The sequence below is a fragment of the Cajanus cajan genome, chromosome 6, assembly GCF_000230855.2.
Source record: "Cajanus cajan strain Asha chromosome 6, NIPB_CcT2T_4, whole genome shotgun sequence".
NCBI classification, from domain to species: domain Eukaryota; kingdom Viridiplantae; phylum Streptophyta; class Magnoliopsida; order Fabales; family Fabaceae; genus Cajanus; species Cajanus cajan.
The window spans coordinates 4,186,900-4,210,192 of NC_138522.1; the positions used below are offsets into that span (position 1 = coordinate 4,186,900).

The 23,293-nt window shown below is 38.6% G+C and overlaps 2 protein-coding genes across 3 annotated transcripts; one reads left to right on the top strand and one right to left on the bottom strand.

Moving 5' to 3' along the window:
* The first annotated feature begins 2,402 nt into the window (after window positions 1-2,402).
* LFY (floral meristem identity control protein LEAFY) lies at window positions 2,403-5,475 on the top strand. Of its 2 annotated transcripts, none has more exons than XM_083076560.1 (3): window positions 2,403-3,232; window positions 3,700-4,082; window positions 4,912-5,475. In XM_083076560.1, the coding sequence occupies exons 1-3, from the start codon at window positions 2,770-2,772 to the stop codon at window positions 5,284-5,286; spliced, it is 1,221 nt and encodes a 406-aa protein (XP_082932686.1). In that variant the 5' UTR covers window positions 2,403-2,769; the 3' UTR covers window positions 5,287-5,475. The 2 variants fall into 2 exon arrangements, with proteins under 2 accessions (XP_082932686.1, XP_020224595.2); XM_020369006.3 differs by having other exon boundaries at window positions 2,416-3,232; window positions 4,924-5,475.
* Window positions 5,476-13,099: 7,624 nt separating this feature from the next.
* Window positions 13,100-14,569, bottom strand: LOC145958503 (uncharacterized). The gene has a single exon (XM_083075995.1). The coding sequence runs from the start codon at window positions 14,567-14,569 to the stop codon at window positions 13,100-13,102; it is 1,470 nt and encodes a 489-aa protein (XP_082932121.1).
* Window positions 14,570-23,293: the final 8,724 nt, after the last annotated feature.

Consider the following 23,293-nt stretch of genomic DNA (forward strand, 5'->3'; position numbering starts at 1 on the left):
GATATAGGAAAAATTTCAAACCTACAACAGTAAAACAAGTCATCGTACACCGAATGACTTGACCACTAAATTCTCCATCTACATGCGAAGAGACATCATAAAAGTAGAGTATGTTTCTCATTGATGCAAGAGAGTAAAATCCCTCAAGAAATTTTTAGTTGATGAAGCCAATAAGAAAAATCTGATGAAGAATAAAAAAAATTCCCCAAAGAAGATTTTTTTTTTGGTAATGACAAAAGAGGAGTTTTAAAACAACGTGATTAATTATCGCAAATTACTTGGCCATATCATCTAAAATTTCAATTCAAAATTTATCAACTACTAAAAGCTCTCAATTAGTCTTAATAATCATAGAGAGAAAAAGAATTACAATCAAATTGAATTTGACACGAAAACGGATTTCATGGAAACCCGATCCATTCTCACAATAATTTGAATGCAATTTGAATGTGTCGGTCTTTCAACATATAAATGAAGTCAAGTCACAACCAATTTGTTCAGTTGCTAAGTGCTAACTGAAAAAAGGTGAAAAACGAGTTTAAAGTTTCAAAGTCACGTTAAAACTGGTTTGAAGAACAAACTAACTTTATCTTCCCAATTATTCAAATAAAGTAAATTTTCGGTCTATTGCACAAATTAAATGTAAATAAAAAGTAAATATATTCTCTCAACAATCATTACAAAAGTTACCTAATTCATCGTAGCCCATGTAAAAAACAAAAGTCTAGTTACAACTTCATCAATTGGTGAAATGCCATGATTAAATTAATTAATAATTGAAAGATTTATTGTAACCAATTAATAATGATAGTTAAAAGAATCCAACATAGGGCTTTAGCATTTTTTAATTAAGAAAACTATTGATTACTTTAGCAATTCTATACAAGTTTCGTTGAAAATGGATTCATTTTTTCAATAAAATTTACATAAATAATAAAAATATTAGGAATTTCTCAGGTTTTGAGTGAGTTTTTTTAGGGTATGACAGAAAGTTGGCGGTTGGTTATATGGCCTTACGGACTTCGATATTAAGCTGCCGTCCTACGCTACGCCTACAACATATGAACTAATTCTTTCGACGTATAACTTAGCTGCATGAAAGAAATAAAATCTTTACATAATTTTTGTTGGTGATGACGAAACTAATAATAAGTGAATAAGTGAAAGTATTTTTGAATCAAACCTCTCCCTAGAAGAGGACAAGAATCACCTCTGGTTGATAAATGAACTGTCGGCTCCTGCACTTTGCATCCGAGACAATGCAAATTAAATCGTATCTATATTTTTGTCATTGTTTCATGAAATAATTTTCCAGCTATAAATTCTGTGCGGTGGTTGCAATCAGAAAGAATCTTATTTTTCTTTATGCAAATAAAATTAATGTATGGAAATGATGCATTATAAATCAAGATTTGTAAGTGTCGCTCATTTATCTTTCTACCTCCATGAAGACATACAGGAATTTAATTAATTTATCAAATGTTAAATCCTGTCTTTCTTTACTCTAGCTCCCTTGAAGTTTAAAGAATATATCCTAATCTTGTTAAACCTGTGCAAACATATCAAACCTCGATCTACTTCAATCAGAAAAAACAAACATGAGAGGTTAATAATTTAGAGTTTCAGACAACCACATATTTTTAAATAATAAAAAAAAAACAAAAAACGGGGAATTTAATGCAATTTTTAAATAGAATATTAAATGAATTTTATAAACATTTAAATTTGAAGTCATTGGCCAATATATTTCCATACATATATTATTTGTAAATTAACTATACAAAAATTATTAACAATTAAAATATTGTCCTAATTATAGTTTTTTTTAGCAATTTTTTCCATGTAAAATTTGTTTTTCTTTTATAAAATTTGGCTCACCTATAAAATGATCATATACATCGCTCATTGTTTATTCAACAATCGAAGTCAATATAAGAAGGTAAAAGTGGAAATGAGATGATTTTGATGAGTTAAAAGTTATCTTTTGGGGTTGTCTTTAGGATGAAAGTGACCTGAAAAGAAGATATGTTGCGTTGGAAAGTCTTGAGAGAACTATTTCACGGGAATGTCTAGCAGATAAATTTGATTACAGACGAGACAACGCGAGAGAATATAAGAGTGGCTACGCTAGAATCAATAAATTCCTGTGACCTGGCTTCCCGAGATAAAGGGTTAGCTAGGGATCCATGTTTCACGTACTAAACTTCTACCATTTGGTTCATAATCGTGAACGCCAATTAGGTGAAAAGTTAAACCTAGCTAGGTAATATAATTAGCACGTAAGAGTTGGTTGTCCGAATTTTCATGCATTGCGGCTATGTTCCCCTAACATTCAAAGCCTTCTCTCACGGTTATTTAAGCAAAACTGTAACCCTGTTGCCACCACCTTAATAAGAGCAAACAAGTGACAAACACAAATAAAATAACAGTCAAATCATAAGTCAAACCTCAAGAACCGTTCTAGTTTGTTTTGTTGGGACCGTCTAGTTTGAACTTAACCAAATGGAAACCAACCCTCAAGAGGAGTTTCAAGAAAGATCTCACTCAGACGCAAAAGGAAGTAGTAAGAGTAAGGAACCCCAACCCCCAACCAGTCTCGGGAAAAACACCACTCCGAATCAAATCAGAATCATTCAAAAGGGTACTTTCGCCAATTAATTAACCATTTTTTTTTTCTTTCTCTCTCTCTCTCTCTCTCTCTGTGCCTTCGCCTTTATTTCAACCTAAACAGTACCACACACGCACATTGCACTCCTCACTTTCCAACCCATGGATCCCGACGCGTTCACCGCAAGCCTATTCAAGTGGGACCCACGCACGGTCCTCCCGAGCGCGCCGCCGCTCCGCCCGCCGCTGCTCGACTACGCGGTGGCTCCGCCGATGGCCCCGGCGGCGTTCCACCCCGCGAGGGCGGCGGCGCCGCGCGAGCTCGGGGGGCTGGAGGAGCTCTTCCAGGCGTACGGCATCCGGTACTTCACGGCGGCGAAGATCGCCGAGCTAGGGTTCACGGTGAGCACGCTGGTGGACATGAAGGACGAGGAACTCGACGACATGATGAACAGCCTCTCCCAGATTTTCCGTTGGGACCTCCTCGTCGGCGAGCGCTACGGCATCAAAGCCGCCGTCAGAGCCGAGCGCCGCCGTGTCGACGATGACGACCTCAAGCGCCGCAGTAACAACCTCCTCTCCGCCGACACCACCACCAACGCCCTCGACGCCCTCTCTCAAGAAGGTATATATCTTTCTTTTATACCTAACCTCATTTAACTTCTCTACTGTCATAATTTTTATAGATTACCATGTTACCTATTTGTAAATTCGTTTCGCCAATTTGAAACAAAAGTTGACCAGCTAAATTATACTAGCTTTCTACGTATTTTTTTTTTTTTTTTGGATATTAGCCAATTTATACTACTGTTATATTAAACTACTGTTCTATGTTGTCAAAAAGTCAATAAGTACTAGTAGTACTAGCTACTAGGCTGAACAATTTGTTATTCTATGGGTTTATGAAACGAATAAGATGGACTTGGCCGGTAAAGAAATGTTACATATATACATATATCATTGTATGGAAATTACACAATGAACGATGAATCTGAGTATATCGAAGGGTTAGTGTTTTTACTTGGAAGTGATGAATATGATTTGATGATAGATGGAGAGGAGAGGGTAATTATATTGATGTAATTATTATAGGTTTATCAGAGGAACCGGTGGTGCAACGAGAGAAGGAGGCGGTGGGGAGTGGGGGAGGGAGCACGTGGGAGGTGGCGGCAGCGGAGGAGCGGAGGAAGCAGCAGAGGAGGCGGAGGACGAGAATGAAAGTGAATATTCATCACGATGAGAATGAGGATCTTGAAGAGGAGGAAGGAGAAGAGAACGATGAAGGGAACAACAACAGTGGTGGAGGTTGCGAGAGGCAAAGGGAGCATCCATTCATCGTGACGGAGCCTGGGGAGGTTGCACGTGGGAAGAAGAACGGTTTGGATTATCTGTTCCATCTCTACGAGCAGTGCCGTGAGTTCTTGATGCAGGTTCAGGCCATTGCCAAGGATCGCGGTGAAAAATGCCCCACCAAGGTATTCTGTTTCCTCCACAACATACCCTAACACACTCTTTTTTTTTTGTTTGTTTGTTTTTGTTTTTTGTTTGTCTCCTCACTACTCACTCAGTCGTGGCTTTCTCCTTCTGATCACTCTGACTCTGCCACTCATTCACTCACTTCTGCTGTGTTGTGTAGTTCCTTCATGAACCGTTTGAATAATATTGTGTTGCCGTGATATTGCATTGTCCTTACGGAACACGTGACGAGTCAGGGAGTCTCGTGAGGGGGTCCAGCAATTCCTTTAAAACTGAAATTCTGTGTCCGTACAAGTCAAGTGAAATATCCGGTTACAACTCTTAGCTCCTAACCTAGCACAACCACCCGCAAGTCAAAGTCATGCATATGCCCCCGTTACCCTTTTCACCCACTGGATCCTCGCATGTCCTCATAAGAATCCCACTCCACCCGTATCTATCATTTGTGATTCTGTTAAATTTCATGTGGGTGTGGGTGTGGGTGTGGACGGGGTACTCTCATTATTATATTATTAGTATTGCTGTCACGTATACATACGTGTCATGTCCTACTAAAAAAAAATGATTCTATCTAGAGCTAATCTCCGTATGAGATAGGTATCGAGTATTATTATTTCAAATTTCTCAAGAGTCAATGGGTTGTCTTTTAATTAATCAAGTTTTAAGTTGGAATTAATTTATAAAGGTATTAGTATAGATGAGTCATTATTTTGGATGTAGATATTTTTACTTTCACAGACTATTATACTTGTTAGGACTGTGTTTACTTGTTAAAGAGATGTAATTCCGTAGTTTGGTAGGAAGATGAATGTACTAACTAGAATGTAGGAGTGCGTGCAGGTGACAAATCAGGTGTTTAGGTATGCGAAGAAAGCTGGGGCGAGCTACATCAACAAGCCGAAGATGCGACACTACGTTCACTGCTACGCTTTGCATTGCCTGGACGAGGAGGTTTCGAACGAGCTTCGGAGGGCGTTCAAGGAGAGAGGGGAGAACGTGGGTGCGTGGAGGCAAGCGTGTTACAAGCCCCTTGTGGCCATCGCAGCGCGTCAAGGTTGGGACATTGATGCCATATTCAATGCGCACCCTCGTCTTTCCATATGGTACGTTCCTACGAAGCTCCGTCAGCTTTGTCACGCCGAGAGGAACAGCGCCGCCGCGTCGAGCTCCGTGTCTGCCGGCAGCGCTCACCTTCCCTTCTGATCATGAATCCATGCATGCATGCACCACTTTGCTTTAGTGTTTCTGATAGGTAGGTACTAGGTCGTAATAGATGTGTGGAACCTCCCACGCCACGTTATGAAATGAATTAGGACTTATGTATAGAGCAATGGAGGAACCTTTCTTTTACCTATGAAATGCGCACCTCGATCGATTACGTATCTTTCATAATTTACGTGCTTTCTCTACTTTTGTTGTGTTCATCATTAATCGCTCTCTCTCCCGGTTCCTTCCCCCACTTTTTTTATTTCAGTATAAATTATTAGGTGGCTTTTACTTCATACCTGATTAGTTTTTATTCATTTTTTTTATAAATTGAAAAACTTATATAAGTAGCATCTTATGTTGTTATGAGTTAATCTCGAAACGCATTTATGTGCATCTTCTTAATCACACTCTTGAGAAAGAAATTTTTGTCCTCACCTTTTAGTCTCAATTTAGAATGGATCTTTTGCACCAGGCATTCTAACAGTATTTTCACTCTCCAAACTGTTGTAATATTTTTAAGTTAACCGAATTCAAAATTATGTTAAATCACATTAAAAAGTCATAGCCTCAGAAATTAATATATTTATAATTTTTTTTAATTTGTTCCTTTGTCAGTTGATAACATGTCATATTGTTTTTTTAATGAAGACAATAATAATATTTAGATCTATAACTTCACGAAAATTACTCAAATCTCCTATAACTAAAATCTCCTATAACTAATCTTTGTGGGTTAGATCTTAGAATAAAACTTTGTTTGTTGCTGGTTAAAAGCTTCAAAATAACATTTATATTTTGACAATTCGTAGCCCATATGCAAAATTCTAACAGCAGAGAAGCAGAGGTAATATATCTGGGGAAAATACACAAACAAAAGGATGGAGAAGCATTCAAACTTTTAGAACAGTATATATACTTTGCTCAATATTATAGTACGTACGTCATGAATATTTTCAGTTCATTATATAAATTTGAGCCCGCTTTAAAAAAAAAGGCAAAAACTGTCACAAATATTCTGTTTAACTTTGGAAGTTTTATGGTTAAATTATAATTAACTACTCCTAATATTTGGTTTACCTTCGGATTGAAATTATATACAGTATTCATTGATGAAACAGTATCTTTTATAGGGTAATAACTGTTTCACAAAGACAATATATAATATTAACTAGAAGTCACGCGCGTCAAATATATAAATAACGGATAGATAGGTTGTAGTATGGAGAAATATACTATGGAAGAGGTCAATGTCATAAATGGAACTCAATATCTCGAATGATGAGATTAATCTTTGATTTTGGCCTTAAGATATTTTGGATTTACTTAAAAAAAACTTTGGCCTATGATAATTAAAGTTGTTGTTTTTTAACTTTGAATATTAATTAAAGATTTATATTAAATAAATAGTTTTGAATATATGATTAAATTTTCTTTTAATTTTATAGCAAACAATTTAAATTTTTTTATATAAAATTATTTTTCATTTATTTTAAAATATTATATAAGAATGATATATAGATTAAATTAATGAGATAGCTAGGCACTTACAAAGATCAACTATACGTATAGAAGGATAGTTTGAGATGTGTTGACAAACATGAAATATAAAAGTTGAGTTTGGAGTGTGGAGTTACTAACTGGGCCTGTCATGGTTGGTAGCTCATATCCAATCTTAATACTACAAAGTAAGCTAGGATTGGTTGAAGCCCGTTTGGTTTTTCTTTCTCATATTTGGAAAAAAATTTCCCTTCCATAGATGGTTTTGACTTTCAAGTTTCAACAATCCACGAAACGAGATTTCTCATATTGGGCAATTTAAATGCTTACAACTTCTTAAGGATATTAATTAACGAATACTTAAGAATTAAGATACTTTTTAAAAGCATACTATCTCTAGTTGTTATGTTAGAAACCAATAACAAAAAATTATTTTTTAAAAAATCTTATACTACATCCTTCTATTGATCCTTTTTAATTTAATTAATTAACTTTTATATATATATATATATATATATATATATATATATATATATTTTATAGTGAATAGAGATACAATTCTACGAATTATATGAATAACAGGAAAGAAAAATATGAAACATTCAATTTGGTTCTTAAAAAAAAGGTAGAGCTAGTTAATAAATCTTTGAATTTTTTCTTGTAGTATTTGGATCCTAAATTTTAACTTTATTATGCTAATTAGTCCTCTCATTATATTTAATTACTAATTTTGTTAGTCTCATAATCAATTAACAATTAATTATCACAGTTGATTGTTCTCTCTCTTAATCAATTAATATGGACCACAATACAAGATTTTGATACTTTTCAATCAACAAATGAACTTTATCATTTTTAAATATTCTAGCAATAGTGCTCTAGTTAAAATACAAGGTTTTGATATTTCCACACTTCTACTAGAGGAGTTTTGTGATTCATTAAATATAACAGAAGCACTCATATTTAATTAACGTATTCTTACTTAAAATCTTTTAAAATGACTACTCATTTTGTTAAACCTCAAAATCAATACTTTAAGGTTACAATCTTAAACTTATAGTCAGAACAAATAAAGAAATCAAGGATAATTGAGACACAAAATTCCAACAAAACGAAACCTAACAACAACCTTCCATCTTAATCAGAATACCCAAGAGAGAATATTTGAACATGAAAACATGTTTATTATTGATTGAAAAACACCAAAACCTTATATTATGATCCATATTAGGTGATCAAGAGAGAGAACAACAAACAGATTTTATCTATTACTACTACAATAATAAAAACTTATGCTTTAAATAATTTTATTTGCATTAAGTATCAACATGATTTACTTAGTGTATGTTTGGAACCCTTTTATAACAAGGCAAACAAGATTTCATTCATTTCCCAACATAAAACAAAGAAATTTTTGTTGTTTTCATGTTTAATTATTCCATCTATTTTTTATTCATAATCATTTTGTCATTATTTTTTTGTTCTTTTTTTATTATCACTTTTCTAAAATTAATGACTTATTAATTTTTTTTTCATTTTTATCCTTGATAATTAATATGTGTTTGCTGAACAATATGTTTATTCATTTTTTAATATACCTATTTCTTCTTCAACTACCTAAAAGGTATAACAAAAAAATAAATAATAAATACTAAAAAAAACTAAAATATCAATTATTTTTTAATTTTTGTGCATAACCTTAAAATATATAAAAAAAAAATGGAGAGAGTATTTCTTTTTCATTAAACCCATACACACTATTAATTGTGAGCATGCTAACATTGTTGGACTCCGGTCCAGGTCGAAATTACTCCAAAAATATATCTTATTATTAATTTTCCCAGTTGTAAATAGAATAAATGATTTAATCCCAATTTATATAATGAATTAATAATTTCCTTTCTGGATCACGCCTTACTAGCCTATATATACTTCAATTATTCCTATTGGTATGACAAAACATATATATAATTGAAACTCAAATTGATGAAACTGTGAAGTGAAAAATCTTTTTTCAACCCGTACATTATTATCTCAACAATGTTTTTTTATATATTTATAATATTTTCATTACACCTTTTTTTTATATTTTGTTTTGAAAATAATAAAATAAAAATATATTTAAATACAAGTTTAAAAACGTTTTTCGAGAATTTTTTTGCCAGAAAACATTCTTTACTTTTTAATAGATTGAAAAACTCTTAAAAACGTTTCTAAAAACAGATTCTAAAATAATCAAATACGTTTGTACAGTGCACACAGTTATTTTCCTACAGTACAAATAAATAAAATGTAAAGAAAATATAATCGTTAGTGTTCTTACCGGAAATTTGCTGTAGAGCTGATCCACCAGGTAAGATCGGTGAGCCTCCTTCGCTGATACGCTTGATGCTCCAAGATGGGGGTGGTACCTACAAAAGAGACTCCGATGCTAAAGTTAGTGTTTGTGGGAGTATCAGTCTCGTATAAGTAATGCACGTACCTTAGTGTGAATTAGGGTTTCTTTGGGCCCTGGGCCTGAGATAAGATATGATAAGATTAGATGATGGATCTCGTCTGGAGCGAGATCCCTTGAGATCAGTTATGATCTACTTAAATGCCGAGCTGACGTCGCGTAGTGCGTGCCCGAGGTCATCTTGCGCTGTGGTGCCGAGCTCCTAAGCTCGGAGCTCGGCTTCGTAGTACGGACAATACACTAGCCCCCCAAGCTCCGAAGACCGCAGGTCGAGGAGTTAAGACCGAGCTCGTTGGGGAAAGTGACCTTTCATATGCGCTGGCCTGTGAAGGTGTCGTGTTTCGTAACTGTCATTTCCGAAAACGTGCAAGTGGCGCGTTAATGGGGGTGACGGTTATGTACTGATGATTTGCGCTTGTCATGATGGTTTTCCATTAATGTGTCTTCAGACGTGTCCCTAGGCTAACACGTGGCGCAACCGTTTTGAATTTGGGGAAAACCTTTTCTCTCCCTCGCGCCTCTTCCTCTTTTCACTTTATCCTTTTTTCGCTTTTCGGCTTCTCGAGTACGATAGCTCTTCTTGCTTTCTTGCCTCCGTTCGTTTTTCGTCTCTGTTTTCACAGTTCCTCTTCAAGTCTTGTTGCTCCTCTTGATGGCTGGTGGACGTGGCGCCAGTTCTTCTGCGCCTGCCAGGGGCAAGGCGCACGGCAAGGCGGTGGTTACCAGGAGGGGCGCCGCCGAGAGGAAGGACCCGCCTCCGCCTAAGGACCTGGAGTCGGGCATTCCTGGCTACGACTGGGTTAAGTGCAAAATGGGGGGGGGGTCCAAAGTGTGTTTAGATCGCCTCTGGAGGTCAATGCGGTTCGGAAGACGCACCGGATTTGCGACCCTTCCATTTCCTGGATGATTCGACTCGAGCCCTTTCCGGCCGGTGAGGGTGTGTACATGGGGAGGTCTACCGACCCTCCTTATTTCTATGTCTATCAGTGTTTCTTCAGGGACCTGGGCGTTTGTCTTCCTTTCACTCAGTTTGAGTGTGATTTCTTGAACTACATCAATGCGGCTCCTTGCCAGCTACACCCCAATAGCAAGGGTTTTTTGAGGGCGTTTCAAGTCCTGTGTGCGGTCCTAGGGATAGAGTTGTCCCTTCGCGTTTTCCTTCACTTTTATCAGTTGAAGCTGGGTGTTCCGCCTTATGGCGTTCTTTCTTTGAACGAGAGTAAAGAGGGGGGTTTATTCACTGTTTACTCCCAGTCTTATAAAAATTTCAAAACCGAGTTCTTCCGGGTTGCTCTCGTGGACGTTGACCCTTTAGAGGATGGGGGCTTCTACTTCGGTGGATTGCCGAAGTTCCCTTTCTACTGGTGCCCCAAACCGTCTAGGTTCCACGGGGTGGACCCTTCGCAATTGACGGCCTCGGAGGCTGCCGCCATTGGGAATCTTTCGACACTTCCTAGCCCGTTGGACTGCAAGTCGATCTTGTCGCTGGCGAACTCGACGCATAGGGAGAGGGGCCTCGAGGGTGAGTATCTTATGTTTTGGTAGCTTGTTGAGGTTTGTGTAATTCTTCTTTGCTGATGTGCCCTATTTTCTGTCTGCAGGCATTATAGGGGAGGATTTGTGGCTTGAACTGAAGCACTGCTTCAACGTGACCGAGCTCGAGGTCTCCGAGCCTCCAGAGGAGGAGGTTTCCCCCCTGAAAGTGAACCGGAAAAGAAAGAGGGGTGGGAAAGAGGTCGGGGGGACCTCTGCCCCTCGTGGAAAAGGGGAGGTTGCCTCCGAGGCTGCTGAAGCCGGCATGGTGGACCTTGCTGGAAGTCCGCCGTCGGAGGGGGTCGTTCGTGTGGTCGCCGAAGAGGTGGCGTCGGCTGTTGAGCCTATCGCTCAGCTTGGCGAGGTGCTGGCCCAAGCTGCTGAGCGAGTTGTCCAGGCCGCCACGGTGAGTATTTTTCTTTTCTTAGTCTTGTTTCTATTTTCTTAATTTTATGTTGTTTTTCTACATTTTGACTTGAGGTTGTTCCCTGTAGGCAGGGGATGCAGCCGAGGAAGTGGTCCTTGCTGCCCGGCGAGTCACCTCGGCTGTTGAGGAGGCGATCCGGGGTGCTGTACCTGCTGCTCCGGTTGGCAAGGTAAACGGTTGGCCCTTCTGTGGCATTGTCGTTTTACCCTTCTGTTTACCTTTTATTCTCAGAAGAGTGTCCTTGTTTCTTGTAGGCGGGGAACGACACCGGGGTCTCGGGCCCTCCGAGTTCAGAGGTGTCGGAAGGGAATCCTTCCGTGGTCGCGCAGGGGGTACCTGCATCTACTTCTGTCGAGGCTCGCAGGGAGGGGCCGAGCTCTGGGTTTCCCACCCCAGGTCTAGTGCCAAAGCCGAAGCGATCGTATCTTGCGTATCGCTATGCGCAAGAGGGCGCGCCCATGCGGTTAGAGCATTTGAGCGCATCGGAGGAGGTCGACTTTCTGTGGAGCGTCGCGGTGACTCCAGAGAAGTTTTTCCCAAAGGGGTCACTGAGCACGGCTGATCAGTGGATGATCGAGTCGACCGGGCCGATGAGGAGTTTCGATGCCTCCTAGATCTTCTTGCAGAGAGGCACGACCATTGTGGATTATTGGAAACACAAGTGGTCGAGGCAGCAGGAGGACATGGCGAAGCTGAGGAGTCTTGTTCAGCCTCTGAAGGATGAAAATAGAGTCCTGAAAATAGCCTCTGGAGAACATGGCGAAGCTGAGGAGTCTTGTTCAACCTCGATTTAAAGTGAGCTGAGTTGTACGAATGTTCGGATTCAACCTTGTATTTTTGTTGAATGACACGTTGCGAAGGTTCGGGCTCGACCTTAATCATATCGAGGTTCGAACTTGACCTCGGATTAACGTTTTAGGGTTCACACTCGACCTCGAATTTGTGTAAAGCGTGTTAGGGTTCGTATTGGACCCTACATCAGAGTAAAATGAATCATGCCAAAGTTCGGACTCGACTTCGGACGGGCGTTTCTAAGGTTCGTTCTCGACCTCGAACTTGTGTAAAGCGTGTTGGGGTTCGTATTCGACCCTAAGTCGGTGTAGAATGGATCATGCCGAGGTTCGGACTCGACCTCGGACGTTCGTATCGAGGGTTCGTTCTCGATCTCGAATTTAGAGTAATATGTGTTTCATCAAGGTTCGAATTCGACCTCGGATTTAGAGTAATGTGTTTTATCAAGGTTCGGATTCGACCTCGGATAAGTGGTTCATACTCGACCTCAGATTTAGAGTAATATGTGTTTTATCAAGGTTCGGATTCGACCTCGGATAAGTGGTTTGTACTCGACCTCAGATTTAGAGTAATATGTGTTTTATCAAGGTTCGGATTCGACCTCGGATAAGTGTGTTAAACGTAGGGCATTTTGTAGTAAAACGGTGAAGGTAAAAGAGTGTGAATAAAAGGGAATGAGTTATCTTATTGATGGAAATATGTGCCTCGTTAAAAACCCTCTCAGCCAAAACCCATTTTCTTGTTTTTTGGGATAAAAGACTGAGGTGGGAAAAGAGTGCACAACTCATTCATACAAAATTCAGCTGAAGTAGAACTTGAGATGCGTAGCATTCCATGTCTGCGGTATGGGCTTCCCGCTGAGTTCTTCCAGCCTATACGCTCCATTTTCCAAGTCTTCTGTAACTCGGAATAGGCCACCCCAAGTAGGTGCAAGCTTTCCATCCGACGTGTCCTTTCGAGCTTCGCCTAGCAATCGCCAGACCAAGTTGCCAGTCCGAAAAGAACGAGGTCATACTCGGGTGTTGTATCTTCGGGAAGCTCGGAGTTTGCATGCTTCTTCGTGGATTTGAGCTTTGTCTCTAAGCTCGTCCACCAAGTCGAGGTCAGCTGCCAACTCTTGAGCATTCTGCTCGGTATCGAAAACCTGCGATCGGTGGGACGTCTCTCCGACTTCTACTGAGATCATTGCATCGACTCCATAAGTTAGCCTGTAGGGTGTTTCTTGCGTGGTTGATTGGGGGGTGCAATGATACGCCCAGAGGATGCAGGGAAGTTCGTCGGGCCACTGTCCCTTGGCGTTTCCCAGCCGTTTCTTGAGTTCCCGGAGATGCTCCACCGAGCTCTCGGAGGAAGTACTCGAATCCCTGCGTGATGAACTGTGGGCCGTTATCGGTTATGAGAGTGTGAGGGATTCCGAACCTGCAAATGATGTTCTTCCATGTGAATTTTTGCACGTTCTCAGTGGTAATTTTGGCGAGTGGACATGCTTCAATCCACTTGGTGAAATAATCGATTGCCACCAAGAGGAATTTCAGTTGACCTTTTGCAGGGGGGAATGGTCCGAGAATGTCCATTCCCCATTGGGAAAAAGGCCATGCCGACATCATGTGGTGGAGAGTTTCGGGTGGTTGCCGGTGTGTGTCGCCGAATTGCTGGCACTCTTTACATTTTTGAATATAGCTTTGGCAGTCCGACTTTAGTGTGGGCCAGTAGTACCCAGCTCGGAGTACCCTGGTCGCCATTGAGCGCGCTCCGGAGTGCATGCCGCATATTTCCTGGTGAATTTCCCTGATGACATAGGCTGCCTGAGACGCGGTCAAGCATTTGAGTAGTGGAGAAGAAACTCCACGTTTGAATAACTCATCTCCGATGATGATGAACTTAGCCGATCTCATCCTTAACTTCCGAGCTTCGTCTTTGGCCTCGGGCAGGGTTCCTTCTTTTAAGTAGTTCCAGATGCCTACCATCCATCCCAAGTCTTCATTGTCACTGACGTTGATGACTTTGTCGTCTAAGCTGGGTGAGTGCAAGGTTTCCTGAATGATGGTTCGGTGCTGTCCAGGCCTTTTGGTGCTGGCGAGCTTTGATAGGTCAGCTCGGGCGTTTTGTTCTTGCGACACATGCTTTATGGTGAATTCGTCGAAGGACGAGATCTGGTGGGACGCAGTATGAAAGTACCGCTGCAGCAGAGTGTCTTTTGCTTGGTACGTTCCACTGAGCTGCTCCACCATGAGTTTTGAGTCGCTGTTGGAACTCACCTTTCGGGCTCCGAGGTCGCGGGCTAGCGTTAATCCCGCGAGAAGTGCCTCGTACTCCGCCTGATTGTTGGTCACTTTGAAGCCAAACTTAAGGGATTGTTCCAGAGTGACTTGGTTTGGTCCCTCCAATATGATGCCTGCACCACCACCCTTAGAGTTGGAGGATCCGTCCACATGTAAGGTCCACACCTGAGGTTCCTCGGCAGTGGTAGGCGCGAGCTCGGCTATGAAGTCGGCCAGGCACTGGGCTTTCAGGGGTCCGCGAATTTCGTATTGGATGCCAAACTCAGACAATTCTACTGACCACGCAATCATCTGTCCGGCGAGCTCGGGCTTTCACAGAATTTGCTTGATGGGGTAGTCAGTTTTGACTACCACCTGGTGACTCTAGAAGTAGGGTCGGAGACGCTGAGTTGCGGTGACGAGTGCTAGTGCCACCTTCTCGATCATCTGGTATCGCTTCTCCGCATCTTGGAGGACTCGGCTGATGAAATAGATTGGTGTCTATACTTTCTGGTGCTCTTGTACTTACTGTGCTGATAGCGCCTTCTGCTACGGCCAAGTAAAGGAGGAGGTCGGTTTTGTGATCCGGCCTCTATAGGATCGACGGGGTTGTGAGGAAGGTTTTGAAGCTTCGGAAAGCTTCTTCGCATCGATCCGTCCATTGGAAGTCTTTTGGTTTTCGCAGCAGGGTGAAAATGGGCCCTGCCTTTTCTGCGAGTTTGGGGATGAAACGCGATAATGAGACCAGCCGTCCAGCTAGGCGTTGGACCTCTTTCACCGTTTGTGGGCTTTGCATCTGTATGATTGCTTTACACTTCTCAGGATTGGTCTCAATTCCTCTGCTAGTGATCATGAAACCGAGGAACTTGCCTCCCTGGACGACGAAGACACATTTCTCCGGGTTGAGGCGCATGTTGTGCTTCCTGACCTGGGCGAATACTTCGGCGAGGTCGGCAGCATGGTCTGCTGCCGAGGTGGTCTTGACTACCATGTCGTCGACGTAGACTTCCATGTTCCTCCCGATCTGTTGTTGGAAAACCTTATCCATCAGCCACTAGTAGGTTGCGCCTGCGTTTTTGTGGCCGAAGGGCATCACCCGGTAGCAGTAGTTGGTATGGTCGGTGATGAAGGATGTATGCACTTCGTCAGGTGGGTGCATCATTATCTGGTTGTACCCGAAGTAGGTATCGAGGAAGCTGAGGAGGGCGTGTCCGGAGGCTCCGTCGACCAACCTGTCTATGCTCGGCAAGGGGTATGAGTCCTTGGGGCATGCTTTGTTCAGATCGATGTAGTCGACGCACATCTGCCACTTCCCCAAGTTCTTCTTTACCAGGACCACGTTCGCCAGCCATGTGGTGTACTTGACCTCACGGATGAAGCCAACATTCAGCAGTTTCTGCGTTTCGGTGACGATGGTCTCCTGCCTTTCGCCGCCTACCTTCCTCTTCCGCTAGGCGACTGGTTTTGCCTCCTTGTGTATTGCTAGCTTGTGGCAGATGAAATCAGTGTCTATGCCCGGTATATCAGCGCTGGACCAGGCGAAGAGGTCGGCGTTTTTTAGGATTTCCGCTTCGAGTTGCTGTCGCAACTCTAGGGTCAACTGTCTACTGATCTTCGTGGATTGCCCGGGGAGTTTCCCGATCTGAAGGTCATCGAGCTCATCAACGGGGCTAGGCCGTTCGTCGTTAGAGTCGGATCTTGGATCGAGATCGGTGATTTCTTCGTGGTTGGCGTGAGCCACGGAGGTGGGGTCGCTCTTGCACTGTTCACCGAGTGAGGTAATTTCCAGGCTTTCGGTGTAGCATTGTCGTGCCGTCTTTTGGTTTGCCTTGACGGAGATAATTTTCCCATCATGCCCTGGGAATTTCATGGTGAGGTGTGGGGTGGATACCACCGCTCCGAGCTGGTTCAAGGTTGGCCTCCCGATGATGATGTTATAGGAGGTGTCGGCTTCCACGAGGAGGTATCAAACCATGATCCGTCTTGTATCCGGAGGTGCTCCAAAAGTTGTCAGTAGGTCCATGTACCCCCGCGTGTGAACGCTTCTTCCTGCAAAACCGACTAGGGGCTCTGTGTGAGGTTGTATGAGAGAGTGAGGGACATCTAACCTGAGGAACGTTGGCCAATACAGGATGTCGGCCGAGCTCCCTTGGTCGATCAACGTTTTGTGAACCTCCCAATTGGCTAACGCTACGGCTATAACCATGGGATCGTCCTGGTTGGGGTTGACCTCGGCATAGTCGTCATTTGTGAAAGTAATCGTCGGTGCACTCTGGTGCGAAGCTGAGGTGGTGAAGTGTATGTGGTTGACGTTGCGCAGGTGTCTTTTCCGGGCCGAGTTGCTGGCGCCCCCTCCTGCGAAACCACCCGCGATTGTATTGATTACTCCCTGTAGGGGAGTTGGTCCTTTTTCCTGGCTTACCTCGGCTCGCATTGCTCCGCCGGGGTTGAGTTGGGAGGGAGAGGGTTGTTCCGTGCGAGCTCCTAAATCATGACCTCTGTCTCGTCCTTGTCCTTTTCCTCGACCTTGGTCGGGGAGAGTGGAGAGTTCCTCTTCCTCATTGCAGTTGTTTTTATGAGGGGGGTGATTAGAGTGTCGTCGCGGGAGTTGAGCGTGAATCCTTTTGTTTTCCATGCGTAGAGTCGCTAGGTCAGCCTCATTGGCGGTCCGCATCGCGGCTAGGTCGGTTTCGTGCTTGGCACACATACTTTGTAGATCTGCGGCGTGTTGCTGCCGCATCTGCTCGACCTGCTCGATCAGTTGTCTTAATGCTGTTTCGTTTTCCATGTTAGTGGTGTGATCTAGGTCGTCTGTTACGCGTCTGCTATGGCTTTTGGTGAAAACCACAAGCGTGGCCGATAAGAGCTGTCTTGATCGGCCCCACGGTGGGCGCCAAATATTCTTACCAGAAATCTGCTGTAGAGCTGATCCGCCAGGTAAGATCGGTGAGCCTCCTTCGCTTGTACGCTTGATGCTCCAAGATGGGGGTGGTACCTGCAAAAGAGACTCCGATGCTAAAGTTAGTGTTTGTGGGAGTATCAGTCTCGTATAAGTAATGCACGTACCTTAATGTGAATTAGGGTTTCTTTGGGCCCTGAGCCTGAGATAAGATATGATAAGATTAGATGATGGATCTCGTCTGGAGCGAGATCCCTTGAGATCAGTTATGATCTACTTAAATGCCGAGGTGACGTCGCGTAGCGCGTGTCCGAGGTCATCTTGCGCTGTGGTGCCGAGCTCCTGAGCTCGGAGCTCGGCTTTGCAGTACAAACAGTACAGTTAGGATGTACAACAAAAAGAAGGTCGATAATATTTTTTTTCTGACAGAAGGTCGACAATATTTAATAATAGATAAAATATATATAGCGGAAGTGTTAGAAATTTTATTTTTAATAATTATTGTAGGCTACATATATTATTCGTAGTATTTATATTAGTTATTTATATTTAGTTGGACTCAATAAAAGTGATTTATTTTAGTGAGTCTTTAGACTGCCAACAGGAAAAATTGATATGGGCTGAAATAAGTGGAAACTATATTTGACCTGTTAGGGGTTAATGAGAACCCTAATAGGTTTAAAATCGTAAAGATAGTCATGGTCCCCAATATGCTAAATTAGAAACACACATCTCTCTGTCTCCTCATCGGAAGAGTAAATCAAGTTCCGTTAAGGAATCTAGTGATTTATCTGACGAAGATCATTGCACCAAAAAACTATTTCGCTACAATTTTTGATCAACGTCAATGGATACAGGTATGTGTTACTAATCTTACTCTGTAATCTGAGACAACGGTTCTTAACATTGATTAATGAAAAAATTTCTATATAGCTTAAGAAATTTATCCTAAAAGGAAGTTCTCCAAAAATCATAATATCTTTGGAACTCATTATTTTTAATTTTAAAAAACAAAATTTTAATTTAAAGCAACTTAAGACATTCATGTTAAATTGATTATTTTATGTGAGAGGGTTTTTTAAAAAAATGTTAAGGAAAATTTTTTAAGCTTCCTTTTTTGTTTTCAATAAGAGATTTTATATAAATTATTTAAAATTTTAATTCTATTTAATTTTTATATCATATTTATTTACAGATTAAATTTCAAATTTTAAAATAATTATCAATAATTAAAAATAATTTTATGTTATAATATAAATTATTTATCATAAATTTAAAATATAATTTATATATTTAAATATAGTATTATTTGTATAATTGATTATAAATTTTAATTATATATAATAAATAATAAACTGGTATAATAGTAATTAGAGTTAATCATCTTTACACTGTCAGTGTAAAGTTTTTTACACTGACAACCAATCATATCTTTTGAAGTTGTTTATTTTATTATTATTTGATTAAATAAGTAATTGACATGTCACTATTAAAATATATAATTGGTTACCGTATAAAAAAAATTTACACTGACGATGTATAAGTGTTTAACTCTAATAATTATAAGAAAATAGAAAGAAAGTGAATTGGCTTCACTTACAAGGCAAGAGTAACTGAGTAAGCAATGATAAGCAGGTTGAAAATGAGCATTAATACCGTAAAGTTTGACATTTGAGAAAATAAGAGACAGAGTCCCGCGAATGAAGCTCCAAGAACACGACCACGACATGGTGATGGAGATGATCAAAGTCAATGACATATATAAGCGCGTGTTGACTTTCTCTTGCAACTAAGAACCTCAAATACTGACACATATCATTATCTATTTGAATGGATACAAAACAAAATTAAAATTTGAATTAGAGAGAAAGGGAAACCAAATAAAATGGAAAATTTATTTTTAAAAGTTAATTTTTCTTTTCATTTTCTCTCTGCTTAAATATAAGAAAATACATTAATTTTCATGCTTCTTCTATTATTTTTTCCCCAATCAATACAGGAAGAAAGGGATATCTTATGATTGACGAAGTAGTGTGATAAAAAGAAAATAGAAAAAATAAGTGTTAATTGAATTTTATTTTTCCCTATATGCAAATTTTCTTAAAAATATATGTTTGAAATTTTTTAATTTAAATATTAAACATTACCAAAAATAATTATTAACTAAATTTTAAATATTTAATATTTTAAAAAAGTTAATATAAGATAAATTTTAATAATAAATTATGAAATTGTGATAACTTTTATGTCAATATTGATAGAGAGAAATGAGGGATAAAATTCTGGAGAAGATAGTCGGGAAAGAGAATACCAAGAAAGTGAGATTAAGAATTCTAAGTTCTTAGTTTCTTTTTTATATATATATATATATATATATATATAATTGAAATAACACTCGATATAAAGAGTGCTTTAAAATTTTAAGTTGAAAACTCGGTTCATGTTCCAAATTCTTATTTTTTGTTTTGTTTTCTTTTTTTCATTGTTCTCCTTCTCACACATTTAGATAAATTATTTTCTTCTTTTATTTTTATTTTTTATTTGTTATTATTGTTTAAATATTGATAATTTTGTGATTTATAAGTAAACATGGTGGTGTTGAAACGCAAAAGACAGTGCCTGCAAAAAAGAATGCAAGAATGAGAGGGAAAGAAGGAAACATAAAGAGATACGACGAGAAAGAAAGAGCATGGTAGTGAAATGCAATGATGAAATATAACGAGAGAAATAGTGCAATAACGAAACATGAAAAAATGCAATTAAAAAAAAAAGAACACCATGTTTAACCATTAAAATGTTGCATAATAACCTAATATTCATTGTTGTTTTGCTTGAAATTAATGTTAAATCTTTGGAAATACTTCACTTCTTTTGTTAAGTGTGCAACAAATAGGGAATTAAAAAAAAAAAAAACTAGGACAATTAAGGGATAAAATGGAAAAAATATGAAAAATTGAAGATTTGCACCATCGTATACTTGTTCAATGCATGACCGTTCTTCAAGAGAAACACATCCAAATGCACGACCATGTTTCTAAACATAGTCATGCTTACTAACATGCACAATTATGCTTCCTCTAGAGCACCCGTGGACGAGAAAAGCACGCCCTTGCTAGTAATGAAGCCAACCCATGCTTACCCATAAGCTTGCCCGTGATTCTTGTCCTAATGAAGCACATCTAGGTTATTAAGCATGTTAATTTGAGCTTACTAATATGTACGACCATGCTTAAAAGTCTGTCCTACTTTTTCATTATAGATAGGAATGTTTAGAGCACATTGTAATCATCCAATTTTTTAATCCAATTTTTAGTTTTAGTTTTATATTTTCTCTCTTTCTTTTGTTTTAGGATTATGATATAATTGTTCCTCGTGAACTCTCAATGATGAATTCAATGAATTTCTTTTTGATTGTCATATTATTTTAGTGTTTTTAATTCTTATCTTAGTTAATTGAAAGTTACATAATCAAACTCTTTTAATTAACAAAACTTTAAAATAATTGAGTTATTTGAAAATTGACATGATCAAACTATTTTCTTAATTTTCAATTGAATTAATTTATTAATTCACTTTTACGTATTTATGCTTTGATTTTAGAATAAATATTTTATGATCAATTTGGAATTTTCTTAAAATAAAAATTGTTGACTTCTTGAAATCATAGGGTTGTCAATAATTTTAGAAGTAAATTTGCGACTATTTTATAATTCATGAAATTCATCTTGGGGGAATTTGGGACAGTAAGTCACAACCCTAGGATTTTAATCTTTGAATCTTAATCCGTATATTTTTTTTAATTTAATTGTTATCTCAAATCAATTTTTATTTGTTCAAACTACCAAACACCATAATTAGGTTGGTAATTGCTTGAACATAGTCCTTTGAATTTGATATCAAGACTTTGTCCATTATTATTAATATGGAAAGGTATGCTTGCCTTTAAGTGTGTTTCATACACAACACACAACAACAAAATGCAAAGAGATGTGACGAGAGAGAAAGAGCTCGATGACGAAATATGAAGAGATGCAATAAAAGAGAAAGAGCACTATGACAAAATGTAAAGAGATGTGACAATGAGAAGAAAAGAGTAGCACGACAGCAAAATACAAAAGGATGTGATGAGAGAAAAAATGCATAATGGAGAAACATGTATTAACCTAAAAAATAAAAACCTTTTATATTAATTATTTTCATAACTAATATAAAAAGTCAAAACATATTATGTTGGTTACTTTTATAACTGACATAAAAAGTCAAGACTTCCTATATTATCGGTATTTATGACAAGTTTAAAATTAGCATAAAAAATCGTTTTTACCCAATAAAAATTGTTGCACACTAATGTATAACATGTTTCTAAACAAGAAAAAAGCCACAAGAATAGAAACTATGGAAAAATAAACCAAGAAACATAAGAAACGAGAATGTCGAACAAGAATGTAAAACCCAAAACATAATTACGCAGAAAACGATCACCCTTGTTGTGTCCTCAATTGAATCATGTTTTAAGGTTACTTTGCATGTGTTGTGTTAGTTTTAGGGTTTCTTTCATCATTCTTTGCACAATTTATCCTGTTCAGGACTTTTCATTGCATTACGTTGTGTTTTTGTAATTTTAAGTGAAGTTTGCTCGTGCAGTGACTTGAAGCAAAAGGAATCAAAGTGATCATAACTCATTCTCCTAATGTGGTGAAGATGATCTTGGTGTCTATGGAATACTTAATAAATATATATATGCTATTTTCATGTATATAAACACCTTATGTGCATGACCCAAAACAACCAAAATCATACCAATCAAAGTATATAAAGATCCCAAATTGAAAACAAATAATTAAGATACAACAGAATCCAACATCGATCAGAGCATACTAACACTTTCACAAACAAAAGTGAAAAGAAAAAAAAAATCAGAGAAGGAGGCGACTAGGAGTAGGACTTGTAGAGAATAAAAGAAGAAATTTTGTTCTTGATTCTGGGTAGTCAAGTAAATTTATCCAAAAGTGCTTATAGAGAATAAAATAAGAAAGAAAATTAAATGATTTTTTTTCTCCACAAATTAAAATTAGCTTATACACATAAATAAAAAAAACATTTTTGAAAAAATTAATACGAGAAAACTGTTAATTTATATGCATAAAATAAATTTAGATCATGAAAAAACTTACTTCGTTTTCTTTCCTTTATTTTTTTTTTCGTTTCTACAAGTATTTTTACAAAAAAAATTATATAGACATAGTCTTTATTAATTTTGCTTTGTTATAGCACATTACTCAAATGTATTATTATTTATTCCCTTGTATTTTTTAGTTTTGAATAGATCTTTGAACACCAAAAAAACAAAATTATTAACGTATAACAGTTTGGTTTTTGCAGTGTAGGCATAATACAAATAATTGAGAATGAGATAAAGTAACGATACAAGAGAATTGATATAATATAATTCTATGGGTGACACATAGTAATAGTATAGAGTGCGAGTGAAGTTGAAGAGGACTCATTCAACAGTCAAAAGTCAGAGTTCACAGACAGAGAGCTTTTTCAGTAATTAATAATCAAATAATCGCCATCGAAGTCTTCTTCGCAGGTGGATATAAGCTTGCTCAATCTGGACTTTTTGATCATCGCTTGCCGAATTCAACGACCCTTACTCTATACTCTCCATTTAAATTTGACCCATATTCATATTTTAACTAGATTCGTTTTTCATGTCAATATTCCTTTCAAGTTGCGTGCTATGTGTGCCAACTTTTTTTTTCTCTCTTTCTCTTTTTTTTGGTGTGGGTGCTGAGTGCTGACATATTTTGGGAAGATTAATTTCTCAACTAGCTTGTTACTATTGTGCATGACAATGATCAAGTTCATAGGCTTTTCGTTGAAGACAACGTGTTGAGAGCACTATGTGAATGTGATGAGTGTGAACAATTTAAATTCCGATTTTGGGATGTAGTTTGGGCGGTTTGATTTGTGTTACACGTGCCAAGGGAAGCTCAAGGGTGGTGCTGGCGGTTCAACTTTTCTCTTTCCGCTTTGCAAATTGCAACCACCCAAATTTGAAGCTTTCACACACACGCGTGTATACCGCAATTAATTATGACATATGCACATTTTTTTTAAACAAAAAAATATTC

Coding starts and splice junctions, on each gene's coding strand:
- LFY (XM_083076560.1), top strand. CDS start 2,770: ATGGATCCCGACGCGTTCACCGCAAGCCTATTCAAGTGGGACCCACGC. Junction 3,233..3,699: donor CGACGCCCTCTCTCAAGAAG/GTATATATCTTT, acceptor TAATTATTATAG/GTTTATCAGAGGAACCGGTG. Junction 4,083..4,911: donor GTGAAAAATGCCCCACCAAG/GTATTCTGTTTC, acceptor ACTAGAATGTAG/GAGTGCGTGCAGGTGACAAA.
- LOC145958503 (XM_083075995.1), bottom strand. CDS start 14,569: ATGATTGCGTGGTCAGTAGAATTGTCTGAGTTTGGCATCCAATACGAA.